This window comes from Silurus meridionalis, chromosome 24 (assembly GCF_014805685.1).
Source record: "Silurus meridionalis isolate SWU-2019-XX chromosome 24, ASM1480568v1, whole genome shotgun sequence".
NCBI classification, from domain to species: domain Eukaryota; kingdom Metazoa; phylum Chordata; class Actinopteri; order Siluriformes; family Siluridae; genus Silurus; species Silurus meridionalis.
This window is the reverse complement of record NC_060907.1, coordinates 4321347-4337095: the sequence shown is the minus strand read 5'-3', so window position 1 is coordinate 4337095 and position 15749 is coordinate 4321347. Positions and strand designations below refer to the sequence as shown.

Here is a 15749-nt window from a genome sequence, read left to right as displayed (position 1 = left end):
TGAACACACAACATATCTACCTTTCTCCTCTCCATCATATAAGCTCCCTCTCTCCCTTTACCCGTCATAGTACCAACATTTAAAGTACCAACCCGAATCTCTACTCTCCTACACTGCTCCTTTCCCTGCCGTCTCTGTAGACGTCTTCCTCCTCTCCTTCTCCTCCTTCAGCCAACAGTAGCCCAATTTCCACCGGTACCCTGTCGGCTAACGATACCTGTGGCGGTCGTTGTTAACCCGAGCCTCGACCAATTTGGTATGAAATTCTAATTCGTGATCTGCATATTTGATTTGGCACATGTTTACGCTGGATGTCCTTCATAACACAACCCTCCACATTTATCCGAGCTTGGGACCGGCACTTAGAGTGACCTGACTTGTGCAACCCTAATGGCTGAAATGTGAGGTGTATGGTTTATCTCTGCAAAGGAGAAGTGCTCACTGACAGATTTTGTGAGCAATATTTGAGAGAAATAGGCCAATTCACTAATGGATAAACAAGTGTATATATATATATATATATATATATATATATATATATATATATATATATATATATATATATATACACAGACATTTATCCATTATTGATCTGCGTGAGCAAGTAATACGTAATGCATCTGAAAAACAAGATATTATTCGGAATGATATAATAGTGTGATATTAGTTCTTTTTTTTTCCCCCCTGAAATGAGTCTTCTTGCTTGCCGTATGAAACGGGGGCGTGGTTTAGAGAGATTGCGGAAGTGTTTGGTGCAGCACGGGACAACACGTGTATAGTGAGGAAACTGTGGCGTGTGATGTGTAAATACTGAGTCGGTGAGTGTGTTTATTTTATTCTCCGGTGCTTTCTGGAGTAAATGGAGTCATGGCGTGTTTATTCCAGCACGTTTACTCTGTTTCTAGCACGAGGCTAAGAGCTGATGGTGGACTGGTGATCAATGCGGTCATGTTCCTGATGTTCCTGACTGCATTTCACGTTGTCTCCTAGTGAACCCGAGTGCCAACGTTTACACTCTGCTGGATTATAATCCAGAGACACGTCGTCCCTATTTTACGTACAAACAACATTCTCGATTTCCGGCGTAAATATTCAATTGATCAAAAGTTTGCACCCCCCTAAAACCTGCCTTTCTGCCTTATTTACAGCAAAACATGTCTAAACAGGTCCATATAATATTTTGTAAACAATCGTTTATTATTTTAGTTTATATAACACAAGATCATAATTATTCTTGTGTATATATTGTTTGTTTTTTCATAATTTTTATACTATTTTTAATTTTAGATTCTATTTCTCTTTACATGTTGGGACAGTCGTAGAAAAAGAGAACATTTCACTACATGTATGGATGTGTGACACAAAATAGTGAAGTTATCTGTAAGGAAACGTTTATTCCAGGAGTCTCCACTGTGGTGATTGTGAGAGTCTGAGGTAACAAATGCAGAAGGTTTATTATGCTTTGTAATGATTCTGGTTCTGGTAACATGATTTAATATATATATATATATATATATAGTTTGTGTGTTTTTGTAACTTATTTGCTGTAAGAGAGTGAACAGAGATGAGTGTTTTAGGCTGCTGAATGCACACATAATAGGTAAATAATTGTGATTATCGGCACGCTGCTGTAGGAAAATAATCAGCTTCAGGACTGGAAAGAGTAAACCTGCTTCATATATAGATTAGTGGTTGATCTCAGTATGATACCGTGGGGTTTATTGAGAATGCAAACCCATAATTATATGCTTTTAATTTCAATCTTTCCGTGAACCTCTGAAGGTTAGAAGGATGGATAGAAAGGTGGATGGATGGATGAACAGAAGTGGTTGGGGGAAAGGATAGAAAAACATGGATAGATGAACAGAGGAGGTTAGAAGGATGGATAGAAAGGTGGATGGATGAACAGAGGTGGTTAGAAGGATTGATAGAAAAGTGGATGGATGAACAGAGGTGGTTAGAAGGATGGATAGAAAAGTGGATGGATGAACAGAGGTGGTTGGAGGGAAGGATAGAAAAACGGATAGATGAACAGAGGAGGTTAGAAGGATGGATGAACAGAGGTGGTTAGAGGGAAGGACAGAAAAACATAGATAGATGAACAGATAGGAGGTTAGAAGGATGGAAAGGCAGATAGACATGTGGATAGATGGCTACATAGATGGTTTGAGAAATAGAGAGAAGATAAACAGGTAGTTTGATTAGAAGGAGAGAGAGAGAGAGATAGCTAGAGGGATGGATAGATAAGTGGTTAGAATGATGGATAGACAGGAACAGGTGATTGAGGCTTGTTACCAAATCTAAAAGCAGTTGTGCACCGTATCAGTCGTGTTGCATGTGAATTATTTACACGTCTCCATCACGTGTGCAGGATTGTGCCCGAACCAAATCGCCGTCATGTCGTCTGAGAAAGAGCCGAGCGCCGACACGCGTTTCGCTCGCGTCAAGAAGGACCCCCGCTTCTGGGAGATGCCGGACATGGAGCAGAAACTGCGCATCGACAAGCGCTTCCAGTCCATGTTCCACGACAAGCGCTTCAAGCTCAAGTACACGGTGGACAAACGCGGCCGTCCCGTCAACCACACGTCCACGGAGGACCTGAAACGCTTCTACAAACTGTCCGACTCGGAGCAGAGCGACGGCGATGCCAACGCAGCACAAGAGACACTCCAGCAGAAGAAGAAGAAAAAGAAGAAGCAGCAGCAGAAAGCAAAAGTGAAGGAGGAGGAGCTTGGAGGGGAGGGGGAGGGGTTTGAAGAGGAAGGGGAGGGGCTTGTGAGTATGAAAGCTGTAAAGAAAAAGCCCTTAATATCTGACGATTATCAGAGGATCCGGAAATCGGGGCCAGTTAAAGGAGCGAGAGTCGTCGAGGAAGGTAACACACACACACACACACACACACACACACACACACACACACACACACACAGCGTTGTGATGGGTTTGCCACAGGACACTGCAACTGACATGTTTTATTTCCACAGAAGATGATGATGATGATGATGAACACAGCGACGCTGATAAAGAAGTAGGCCTCTCTTCAGATGATGATGATGATGATGATGATGAGGAAGATGACGAGGAAGAGGAGAGTGAGTCAGAGGACGACAGTGACAGCGGTCCTGATCTGGCACGAGGAAAAGGCAACATCGAGACTAGCTCTGAGGATGAAGATGATGAGGATGCGGCGGAGGACCTGCAGCATCACGAGGAAGAGGAGATTGAACACGACTGGGGGGAGATGTGGAAGGACGCGCCGCGCAACGAGGAGGTCAGACACTACGTATATGTATGTACGGATAGATAGATGGGTGGTTAGATAGTTGGATAGACAGATAGACAGGCAGTTCGAGTGATGGATAGCTATAAGAGCAGTAATGTGGATGGATTGATGGACAGGTGGTTAGATGATGGAGAGATAGACGGCTGGTTACATGGAGGTATAGACTGATACGCAAGCAGTTGGATGGAGAGACAGAAAAGCTGTGGTTATGTGGATAGGTAGACAGATAAGCAGAAGTATGGTTAGATGAATGAGTGGATGGACTGATAGGTAGATAGACAGGCAGTTAAATGGATGGATGGGTGGGTAGATGAATAGATAGACAGATAATCAAATGGGTGTTTAGACAGATATGGGTGGTTAGATGGATGGATGGATGGACGGATAGACAACAGACCGACAGTTAAATAGATAGAGATGGGTGGTGGCTCAGCACTGGCTAACTGTGTGTGTGTGTGTGTGTGTAGGTCAGTTGCAGGTTAGCAGTGTGCAACATGAACTGGGATCGGATCAAAGCTAAAGACCTGTTGGCTCTGTTCAGCTCCTTCAAACCTAAAGGAGGAGTGGTGCTGTCTGTCACGGTAACTCCGCCCCTTTGCTTTATCATCATCGTCTATACCAGCTATACTGTATATAACTGTGTATTACACTCTGTGTGTGTGTGTGTGTTTTAGATTTACCCCTCAGAGTTTGGTAAGGAGAGGTTAAAGATGGAGCAGACTCAGGGCCCTCTGGAGCTCACCAGCCTCCCAGACGACCCAGATGCAGACTCTGAGGAACAGAGGTCTCTCTCACACACTTACACACAACACAAGAACGTAAACCTGTCTAGACCTGACTTGAGTTTTAGCTCAGCACTGTGCATCCTAATTAGGGCCCCTAACTTCAGAGTACAACACTGTCCAGGATTCACCTGCAGAACATCAAGATCTCCAACTCTTTTGGGGCACCACAAGCTTTTCTGAAACACAGAAGTACACAGTTGTGTATTTTTTAACCAGAGCCCAATGTTAAGGTCGACCAATTCAATGTTTATTTAATTTTTTTTGTTGATTAATCGTGTTATACAGTACGAGAGTGGCCTCTAGAGGCGAATCACTGACACTGCTTGCTGTTTATTTTAAGTGTATTTTTTAGTTTTTTCACTCAATTTATTTATATAATATATTAATTTATATCATCTACATCAATAGATGAATAAAATCAATAGAAATGTTTTAAATAAAGTTACAGTACTATTTTAGAGTATTTACTATTACTATTTACAATTTTTTTTTCTTTTTAATTCAGCATCATTACCATTTAAAAAATTATTAGTTGATTAATCGGCTATCAGTAAGTACGATCCAAGTACTGATTAGCTATCAGTATCTGTAAAATCCACTATTGAACTCTACTCCATACTTTTTTTTACAAATTTTGTTAAACCTAAATGTCAAGATTTCATGAGATTTTAGTTTTTAGAAAGCATGACTGTAAAAACCATAAAGATGAATAAAAGGCTGTAATCTGGTCTGCTGTGTCTTTGTGGTTCAGGATCTACAGGGAGAAGGTGCGAGATTACCAGTTTAAGCGTCTGCAGTATTACTACGCCGTGGTGGAGTGCGACTCGCCCGAGACGGCCGCCAAAATCTACGAGGAGTGCGACGGAATCGAGTACGAGAGCAGCTGCTCCACTCTGGACCTGCGGTGAGACACAAAACGAGGATAAAAGTTTTCGCTTCTAGAGCCTTTTTCACAATGTCTCAAAGCAGCTTCACAGAATGTAAAGATTCTAGAATAAAAATGTAAATATAAGGTGTGTTTCTTCCTGATGATGAAGACTGGGGCAACTGTGGAAAGGAAAATCTCCCTTAGATGGTATGAGGAAGAAACCTTGAGAGGAACCAGACTCAAAAAGGGGAACATCATTATCATCTGGGTGATACCAAGAGTGTGATCATAAATCATGAAAACAATACAAACTCCAAATATCATTAGCACCAGAGAGTGTGATTATGAGGAATGTCCTTTCTACAGTCTTATACAGTCACAGTTGAAGTTGTGGAACCAAGAGCTCCTGAGAAAAAAACAAAAAAACCCACTTAAAAAGTGACTTCATTCCATCGATTCTTTTTTCAAAACCACACCTGAGTGTTTTATTCCTTTGAATGAATGAATGAATGAATGAATGAAGGTCAAATAAAATGTGTTTTATGTGAACTGTGATTCCAGGTTCATCCCTGATACCATGACGTTTGAAGACGAACTGAAAGACAGAGCGACCGACGTGGATTTGTCCACCTACAAGCCCAAACTGTTCACGTCCACCGCCACTACTACAGCTAAGGTCCTCTAGTCCAGTCCTGTCCCATCTCTATTCACTGTAAACTGCATATATATATATATATGCACACATGTATGTTTCCTTCTACTCCACACTATCAGGCTTATCTCCACCTCTCTATGATGTATATCTTTTACCTATAATATATATTATTCTCATCTAGATAAAATATGGCCAAAGTATGTGCACCCCTGATCACAACACCAATATGTGATTCTTTCCCGAACTCCTTAAATTGTATATTATTATGGTTCGACTGATATGTTTGTTTTTTTTCTCTGGTCGATGCTTATAATTATAAATCAGTGCAGGCGATTGCTTTACATTTACAGTTTTAGTTTTTGCGGTTTCCCTGTTCGAATGTCAAAAACAGACTACTGCCACCTGCTGTTCTCTCATGCAAGCGCAGAAAGTACACACACTGTTCGACGCACCTGCCTAATTTGCAGCACAGATGATCGGCAGATGATCATTCACTCGACCTCTGGTATAGAAAATGCTCAAGCTTTGAAGATCCCCCCAAACGTGTTCCAGCATGACAAATATCCCTGTGCACAAAGCAAGCTCCATGAAGATTTGCATTACATGGGTTGTATTTGAGAACTCAAAAGTCCTGCAAAAAGCCCTGACTTCCTCAACTTCCCTGAACTCCATTGGGATAAAGTGGAACATTTAAAGATCCCAAGACCTCCTGACTTCACTCATGTTTTAGGAGATGAATAATTACTAATTCCCACAGCTTCACCCTGAAATCTAGAGGAAAGCTTAACCAGAAGATTGGAGTAAATCTGGAAAGAGAATAATGGGGCTATGGTTCAGTTGTTGAGGCTGTGGGTTACTGATTAAAGGGTTCAAGACACGGCATTGCCAAACTGTTACTGTTGGACCCTTGAACATGTGCTCCATGGGGCAATAATATCTACCTACAGACTACTTTGCATTATGGGAATACAAAAATTCTAATATAATACATTTAATTAATGGACATAGAGTTGTGTGATGGACAAACTTTTGACCATGTTTGTTTTTACATAAATGGTATGTTCTTAAAAAATAAATAGAAGAGAAGCTAGTGTTAAAGTGTGCGTTTTGTGTGCAGGTGGAGTTAACTTGGGAGGAGACGGACTACGATCGCATCACAACCCTCAGCAAGAACTTCAACAAGGACGAGCTGCTGAACATGGACTTCCAGGCCTACCTCGCTTCCTCCAGTGAGGATGAGGAGGAGGATGAGGTCGAGGCAGAAGGTGAGTGCTGAAGGTTCCTCTAAAATCCAAATGAATATGTATCACAGTCAGACTTATTTAAATCAGCAATCTGTGAATAGAAAAACAGTTGCGGGTTCATCTCAAAGCCACGATTTGATGAGATGTTAGGAAATGGGCGTGGCCTAACATGTTGCTTGTATAGTCCACAATTTATACAGTTTTGCCGTTTTGATTAACAGGATACACAAAAACCCCTTGAGGTGTCACTGAGATGCTAGCAAGATCTAACTAGATGCTAGTCCCATAACTCCAGACCAAAACTCCAAATATGTCTATGTTTCTGGACAAAAGACATCCAATTGTCTTTTTTGTTCTGAATTGTGCTTTGCTAAACGTGCTAAAGAACATGCAGTGCTAGCATGTTTTAGCATAGCGCTTCCTTTGGTCTTCTCTTTCTCAGAAGTGAAGCCGGCGATGTGTGGGACTGGGGAGAAGAAAGGAGCGAAGAAAGGAAAGAAGGAGGAAGAGCAGATCGCTAAATACCGCGAACTCCTGCAGAACATCCAGGATAAAGAAAGGAAGGAGAAGGAGAAGGACATGGAGATGGAGATCACATGGGTACCAGGTGGGTTCCGTTCATCACGCGGACGAGGACGGAGTCAGTCGCGTCGGTTCTGAATCGCGTTTGAATGTTTTTTTTTATCAGGGTTAAAGGAGAGCGCTGAGAAACTGGTGAAGAAAAAGATGGAGGGAAAAGACAAAATGACCCCTTGGGAGGAGTTCCTGGAGAAGAAAAAGGAGAAGATTAAAGACAAGAGGAAAGGAAAGAAGGTAAAAAAAAAAAAAAAAAGCCTTTCATCTATAGGCTTTTGACACGTTTTCACACTCATCTAAAGGGTTTGGTTACATTGGAGACGTCCAGCTGGTTCTTCAAAGGCACCATCTCCTTGGAGCTACCACCTGGCCCCGCCCCATAGTCTGGGGTTTTAAAAATTAGGTTTATAACATACTCATGATACAGATCACAGAAAGCGGGTTTTATACTGAATTTGCGTGTAAACATGTCATTTGGTCAAAGTAACACTCGTTTATCACAGGAAGCCAAGGCCCAGGATGAGGCTGCTATTAGTGATGATGAACTTCCTCCTGATGTTGACTTCAATGACCCCTTCTTTTCTGAAGAGCTGGCAGGATCTACTGGTCAGTCCATTATTTCCCTTGTTATCTCTCTGTATTCGATCTGTTTTTTTGTGTTAACCCCATCCCTTGGCTGAAACAGGGGCTGCCCAGAAAGCCAAGAAATTGAAGAAATCCAAAAAGGGGGAGGAGCAATTAACAGCAGAGGAGAAGGCGGAGCTAGAGAAACAGAAGGTTTGCACCAAACAGTCTAGCACTTGTGTTCTCAGGTTCTGATTGGTAGCGGTAAATTCTCCCTGTTCTACGGTTTCAGGCTGAAATAGCTCTCTTGATGGACGACAACGACGACGAGAAGCACAGGCATTTCAACTACGATCAGATTGTGGAGCAGCAAAACTTAAGTAAGAAGAAGAGAAGAAGCTTGTGAAGAACAATGAGCTGCTGGAGGAGGACAACTTCAAGGTCAGAGAGCAAACTGGATACTTGTTTCTTTAAAAATAAAAAAAAAAAATGTTGCTTACCTGAATTTAATTCCAAACCTATACAATTTTATAAATAGCAGATTAGCATCTAACATATTTGTGTGACGAACAGGTGGACGTGCAGGACCCACGTTTCCAGGCCATGTTCACGTCCCACCTGTACAACCTGGACCCTTCGGACCCGGCCTACAAGAAAACCCAGGGTACTCGGAGCATCCTGGAGGAGAAGCAGAGACGGCGTGAGAAGCAGCAGTGTGGCCAGCAGGAGGCGCTCCAGCAGTTGGAGAAACCTAGCAAGAAAATAGAGAAAGAGAGGGGAGAAGCAGCAGTAGCATCAACAACAACAGCAGCTGATTTGACGCCGGTGGTCCCGAGCAAACCGCTGGACCCGAGTCTGTCTTTACTTATCAAATCTGTGAAGAACAAAACTGCGCAGTTTCACGCTCGCAAGAAACAGAGGACGAAATAGAGCAGGAATGTTGTATGGCTGGGTTTTATTGTTTGTGTGTACAAATTAACTCCTTTATACAATTTCTGATGTACAGGTTTTCCAAAATATCCCAATAAACATTAAAATATTATGAGATCTAAAATTTTGGCATTTCTTGAGTACTCTGTGGTGCAATATTGTTTCTGAGGGTGGGGGTAAGTATGATCTTCGGCACCTTTTTTAAAGCTAATATTAGTAATACCCTTAATGGTTGTTATGGCAACATACAGGTGGTTTCAAAGTTTCGAGACTAGTGTTGTAACACCAACAGATCGCAGCACAAGGCTGCACGCACAGTATCAGGGAGCACCGAGCTTCATAAGTCAGAATTCTAAAAGACTTTGTCCTGTGAACATCTTGAGCTGGAGCTATTCTGAGCATGCAAGTTTATTGGTGGAAGCAACACGATCTCACTTCCGTGCCAAGCCTACTCACCAGTTTTGGCTCCTGTGGACTTTGCCCTCATCCTGAAGATGAAGATCCAGGTGGCTGTTTGGACACCATTGTGGAGATCCAGTGCAAACTGCAAAAGAAGACTTCCAGGACACATTCCAGAAGTGGCAGGAATGCTGGGAGCGCTGTATTGCTATGCAGGTGGACTATTTTGAAGGTGATAGTGTGTAAACATAACCTACTTTCCACTAGTTTTCTAGCAATTAATGATATAGGTATTGTAGCTAATATATAAAAAATCATTAAGATACTTGCACTTCAGTGTTCTTGGCTGCCAGGCCTAAACTTGGATCTAGTTGATTTATCCCATGGTTTGATGTGTTGTACCTTCAGAAGTTGAGCATGGTTATGGAGAGTAGCTCCAGATTCAGGACACGGTCACAGTTTCTGTTCACTCAAACCAGCCTATAGCACTTGTTTTGAAGGTGGGATATAAAGACCGCTGAGACTCCAACAAATTTAAAGAGTCCTGACAGACCCCATGTGGCAACTCTGTCAAAATATACACATAAATAAAGACATCAGAAAATCCTGGGACAATTATATAGTATCTGGAACTATTTCACAAAGCGTAACAAGCCCACAGAGGTGTGTTTCAACTGGGTTTTATTGAGATTGTATGTGTGTTCACAATGATTTAAAGGTGCAATGAATATTTTTTTTTCCCCTCAAGAAAAACAAACGGAACATTAACAAGTGTCACTTCATCAGTGGAAAAATACTGAATCACGAGGGAAATTAAAAGGAAAAAAATAAAAACCAAAAACGAACAGTTACGATGTGACGAGCAGCACGACGCATCATCAAGCCCTTCAAGAAACAACGAAAAAGTGCTGGAATTGTAAAACAATCGTTACACCACAAAGCCCATCGAAGCTGTACACGCGGTACAGAATACACAACGACATCTAGCGTACATCAAGTATAAAATATAGATTGTGTTTTGTTTTTTTTAAAACCCTTACAATGTATGCAAATGTGTACAAAAAACGTGATTAATGGGGACTATTTACTAACTCGGAACACCGCATTGAAGATACAACCTGGACTCAGGATGCTCATGAAGCTAAGACAAAAAAACAGAACAAAAGTCACAGGAAGCAACAAACACCACAGAGTTGTTGATGGTTCTATGTGATTAGCATGTTCCTCACTGTTACAGGAAAGAACTAGCAACAAGGGAACCCAGGAATGTCTTGATGGGCAGGAACTCAACGATTTGTTGTGTAAGTTGTTGGGGTGAATAAAAATTGTTAGCTAGCTAACCGAGCTGGTTCCTAAAGATTTTGTCTTCAAAGGACAAAGGACACTTCTAGAGTCCTTTGTAAGTAGCCTTAAAGTTAGCTTTACAACTGAACAGTGCGTCTTAGTCTAGTGTTAAAAGTTAGGATGGGTTTGTTAGGAAATTCCAGCGTGTGTTATGATAGTCTGCCTAACTGAGAAGGCAATAAGGCAATCTTGTGTTAAGTTTAAAATGTAATATCTAGTGTTGTCCACTTGGTTTGGGGTAATGGGGAGTGTACAGGTGATTGTCATGCTAATGATTTTTCCTTGACCTAATGCTTGCCAGGCACCAGGCAGAAATACCTCTAAACACCTCCGCTTTGAAACCCGAAAGCTGCCGATTCTGACATCTGTTTGAGTAGACCATGGCAACAAAGCATTCAAGAATCAGGATATGATGTGCCACTGATACACCATTGCAAGTGTGAACATTGGGGTAAAAGAAGCAAATATACCCTGAAAAACTATCGTCGACAACGTTCATCCGTACAAACTGGAGTCCTCTCGAAGATTGTCGATTGACCTTGCCGACCTTGTTAAGAAGTCCATCAAGCATAAAATATGAGCTCAGGTATCTGTCCCCCCTGGACTCCGGTGCCGTTGGTACTGTCCGAGGAGCACTGGAACTGAAAGGTGACCTTCCCACACTGCACCTCGGTCATCCCTTCTTGACCAAAGTAGCTGAGCTCATTGCCGTCCAGCACTACGCTCGCTGTGTAGAAAGTGTCAGGCTCCACCTGTACTGGATGTTCAAAGAACACCGGGAATGTGCCACTAGAGCCGTCCGAAAAGTACTTGACAACAGCGAGACCCAGTGTGGCCCCCTGCCTCTTGAGCTCGATTTTGGCCTGGTACTCGGCCGAGCCGCAGCTGGAGCCATAAAGTCCGAAGCCGGCAATGAAGATGCGCCTGTCGACGGCAAACTGAATGCTGTCACACCGTCCACGGTAACGCCACTGGTTGCTACGGTAGGCACACGATTGAAATCGGTGGCAGCGCTGGGGTGTCAGCCCTTTCCTCGGCTGGCTGACAAAAGGCAGTTCGGGTTTGTTAGCTGCCGTGTGCCACAGGAAGACGGCGTTGGTCTCGGCAAGCGTTAGCAGTCCGCACTGCGCAGCGCCGTTGGCGAACTCATCCAGCGACATGGCCGGGACACGGATGAGGTACAGGGCGTCGCCCAGAGCCAGCCTCTTGTTCTCGACAGTGGGCTGCAGCTCACGGCGTTGGCATTCGACCTCTGCCCAGCTGAGTGCCGCTTCCAGGACGACCGTCTCGGTCGCATTGAGGGTCTCACGCCGGAGGATGCTCTCCAATGTGCGCAGGTCGATGTCGCAAAAGGCGTCAGAGCGGAGCGCGAGCTCTGCCTGGGCGTCGATCACTTGCCAGCAGCGCCGCGTCAGCTCCGGTTCCTCAAACAAGCAACTCTGCGATAACAACACGCAGGCATTGCGAGCACTCAGGCTGGTCTCCAAGAATGCTACACAGGCACGCGCCAGGTGAGGAACCATGTACTTCTTGGCAGCGTACAGCGTGGCCAGGACAGTGTCCGCACACAGGTCAATCTCGTCACAGTAGATGTATCTGCAGCAAGAAAAGAGGAGGAGTCAAATGAAAAGCATCACACTCCCAAATAAATTCCATTTCGTTGCGGAACCTCAAGCGCTATTTAACCAGCATGATATTCTTCACTACACTCTACTCTTCTGATCCTCACTTGAGCATGGCAAGGAAGGAATGTGGCTCGACGTCTGGGATGCGGATCTCGTCCTTATCCTCTGCCAGCTCCCCATAAAACATGGCGTAGAACACCGAGCTTCCGACGGCCAGGATGTACTGAGAAAAAAATATGAAAGAGGCGTAAGGGTGGGTGTACTTTATAGTTGTCACATGTACTTGAGCTGGGGTCAGCAAATGACGCAGTGCCCCTGGAGCACTGAGGGTTAGGGGGCCTTGCTCAAGGGCCCCAAGACTGATAGCTTGGCGATACAAGAGCTTGAACCCCCGACCATCAGTAACCCAGAGCCCTAACCACTTAACAAACAGGATTAGTTTTAGGTATAAACACAACAAGAGCATGAGTTATTTCCAAGAAATCTTTTATTAACAAACGAAGTCGACTCCCCCAACCCCCGGATTGGATAACATAATTTCTATACCAACCCAAAATGAGTGAACACGAAATTAGCTTAATAGGATAATCCTCATTTCTGATTGGCTGCCACTCGGCTTTGACAACGATATACACTTTTCCATCTCACCTTGTGCCCCGGGACTCTTTGTGTGCCCCCTGGAGGACCGACCACAAAGTGCACGTCTGCCATCAGCTCGTTGTTAAACATGACTGCGTTTCTGGAGACGCAAAACCAGGACATATTTTTATAATAAACAGGGGTTTGAGTACACTGTTGAAGTGTGATACAGAGAAAGAGTCATACACGGCTTGTTTGTTGAGTGTGTGTATGTGCATGTACCTCTCTCTGATGGTGGGATAAAGGCCTTGCCAGTTGCACCCGTGAACAGTGTTGTTGTTGCTGATGTTCTGCTGTTGGTACTGCTGCACCGCCTTCGCCGTGGCCTCCACCGAGGGCAACTTCTTGGCAGCGTAAAGCTCGGCAGCCATTTTATCACACTCAGGATACTCAGGGTGCACTCATGGCCAAACTGGTCCTAAACGTAGAAAAGAGGATGAGAGGTAGAACGAAATATTTAGAAGAGAAATGTGCAAGTCAGCAAAGGGAAAAAAATTATGGAAGTAAAATGAGGATAGAAGGAAAGAAGTAGTGAATTCAGGAAGGAAGTAGAAATTCATAAAGGAATAAATTAGGTATGAAGGATTCAGGAAAAAGGTACAAAGGAAGGATAGGTAGAAATAAAGGAAGGAATGGTTGGGAAAAAAGATGGAAGTCACAAAGGAAGGAGAGAATCGAAAGAAAAATTCAAGTCATGAAAAAAAAACAAAATCGAGGGAAAAAAGTCATGAAATAAAAAAACGAAAAATGTATAAAGGAAGTACAGAAAATAAAGGTAAGAAAAAAACGATTGAGAAAATGTTGAAGAAACGACAGAACTAAATGAAAAAGTAATGAACAGGAAAGCAGGGAAGATAGAAGGAAGTCATGACAAAAGATCAAATGGAAAAAAAAAAAAAAAAGAACTTCATAAAGAAAGAACAGAAAAGGATGAAAGAAAAAGGTCTGTCATGAAAGAAGGACAGAATTAAAAGAAAAAAAGTGGAAAAAAGAGTCAAAGAAAGGACAGGAAAGAAAGAAGGAAAGGAGGAAGATCATTAAGAAAGGACAGAATTAAATGGAAAAAAAACAAATGAGGGAAGTCAAGAAGGGAAGACAGGGGAAAAAAAGAAAAAAAAGGAAGGACAAACAGAATGGAAAGGAAAAAAAGAAGGAAGTCATGGAGGAAAACCAGAAAGAAAGGAAGGAAGGATGTCTGGAATGAAGAAAAAAAAAGGAAAGACAGATGGATGTATGGACAGAAAAGCAAGGGGGTGTACAAATGGAAAGACAGTAGGAAGAGAGAAAAAGAAAGAAAGGTAAGATGATATATAAAGGTAAATGTAAAAGAGAGTGATGTGAATAATGACGGGAAGAAGGATAACGGTGCAGGAAATCTTGGGATATGGGGTGAAGAAAAAAAAGAGGTGAATCAGGAGAAAGAAAGAAAAGGAAGAGATGAGAATACAGAGAGGTGCCAGTATGACCCATGTGTCTGTAGGGAAGAAGGAAAAAGAAGAAGGGATGTGATCAAAGAAAATGGGTCAAGTGAAAACCAGTGAGAAATGATACTGGGGAAGAAATGTCCATGCTCCTTTCCTCCGGAAGTGATTTGACATTTCTCTCTAAATGAAAGTCATAAGAGTCTGTGGGAAAAAACAAACACAACATCTCCTGAAACAGAACCAAACCCGCTAACTAGCATCTAGAGATGATGACAACAGCAATCAAACGCACATTTACACCTCAAACCCGCATTTCTTGTAGGACAACCCGCGGCCTATCGAGCCGAACAAACGCCACCCAGATGTTCTTCAGGACGCGTTCGGATTTAACATCTGGATTCCCCGCGCTAGCACGGAAATATCAGCTAATCATGCTAACATGAGCTGGTACACCATAACGACCGCACTGGGTTTGGTTTATAAAACAATTTAAGATTAAATATCATCTCCTGTAGGGTTAAAATATGGTTTAATATCCTTTATATGAGTATAAGAGATTTCTTTAAAGACACTCGAGGAGGAGAGAAAAGGAACAAAAAAGTTTCAAAGCACCTAAAGAGTCTGAGCGACGGCCATCTTTAAGAGGAACACTCCCAAATCAGCAGGAAGGGCACTTATTAGGGTGCCTATTTCTATATATGGGAAAGCGTCAAAAGTGCACTTAGGAGGAAGGATGCAATTCGGGACAGATCCTTAAAAAAAAAAAAATACAGTGTCACAAATCTGGCCCAGTGACACTCCCTGTATATCACATTTCATTATAATTAAAAAAATAAATATGTTGTTATTGAAATATTAACTATATATAATATATCAAACACACACACACACACACACACAAACATATATATATATATATATATATATATATATATATATATATATATATATATATATTTTTTTTTTTTTTCACTTGTTTTTCAGTTACCTTTTGTTAACATATTTCAAACTTGCAAAAAAATAGTAAACAAATGACACGGTGAAACAGTTTTAAGGGATTTGGAGTTTCTGGAGGTACTGACAGTGTTCAGGTATGATTAAGTTGCAAACAAAACAAAAAAATAAGGCTTAAGAACCATGGGTCATAATAAATACATCTCTGTATTCTCATTACTTCACTTTTTCTTCATTTACTCCTTTATTGTCCCTATATCCCAAGATTTATCTTCTTATTCTTATATTTCTTTCGGCTTCTCCCATTAGGGGGCGCCACAGCGGATCATCCGTCTTCATACCCCCCCTGTCCTCTACATCTGCCTCTTTCACACCAACTACCTGCATGTCTTCCCTCACCACATCCATGAACCTCCTCCTTGGTCCTCCTCTTTTCCTGCGTCCTGGCGGCTCCATCCT

At 42.5% G+C, this 15749-nt stretch overlaps 2 protein-coding genes across 5 annotated transcripts; one reads left to right on the top strand and one right to left on the bottom strand.

Moving 5' to 3' along the window:
• The first annotated feature begins 682 nt into the window (after positions 1-682).
• On the top strand, positions 683-9029 carry esf1 (ESF1, nucleolar pre-rRNA processing protein, homolog (S. cerevisiae)). The gene is given in 15 exon segments (XM_046837967.1): positions 683-818; positions 2372-2875; positions 2985-3271; positions 3751-3864; positions 3958-4067; positions 4820-4972; positions 5498-5612; positions 6709-6856; positions 7278-7442; positions 7524-7648; positions 7915-8017; positions 8097-8188; positions 8268-8364; positions 8367-8416; positions 8549-9029. Coding segments are annotated over 14 exon segments (2394 nt in total). The 5' UTR covers positions 683-818; positions 2372-2397; the 3' UTR covers positions 8906-9029.
• Positions 9030-9968: 939 nt separating this feature from the next.
• Positions 9969-15001, bottom strand: btbd3a (BTB (POZ) domain containing 3a). Of its 4 annotated transcripts, none has more exons than XM_046838020.1 (6): positions 14629-14942; positions 14464-14537; positions 13135-13330; positions 12922-13012; positions 12378-12496; positions 9969-12244 (listed from the first exon to the last, which is right to left on the bottom strand). In XM_046838020.1, exons 3-6 carry the CDS (start codon positions 13281-13283, stop codon positions 11212-11214), a joined length of 1392 nt encoding a protein of 463 aa, XP_046693976.1. In that variant the 5' UTR covers positions 13284-13330; positions 14464-14537; positions 14629-14942; the 3' UTR covers positions 9969-11211. The 4 variants fall into 4 exon arrangements, with proteins under 4 accessions (XP_046693976.1, XP_046693977.1, XP_046693975.1 ...); XM_046838021.1 differs by having other exon boundaries at positions 14491-14537; XM_046838019.1 differs by lacking the exons at positions 14464-14537; positions 14629-14942 and adding an exon at positions 14949-15001.
• Positions 15002-15749: the final 748 nt, after the last annotated feature.

What these genes read in the sequence shown, in the direction of transcription:
- btbd3a (XM_046838019.1), bottom strand. Translation starts at nt 13,283, where the DNA reads ATGGCTGCCGAGCTTTACGCTGCCAAGAAGTTGCCCTCGGTGGAGGCC. An exon ending in TATCCCACCATCAGAGAGAG is followed by an intron (nt 13,013 to 13,134) that starts GTACATGCACAT and finishes TTGCGTCTCCAG; the next exon opens with AAACGCAGTCATGTTTAACA. An exon ending in TCCTTCCTTGCCATGCTCAA is followed by an intron (nt 12,245 to 12,377) that starts GTGAGGATCAGA and finishes TTCTTGCTGCAG; the next exon opens with ATACATCTACTGTGACGAGA.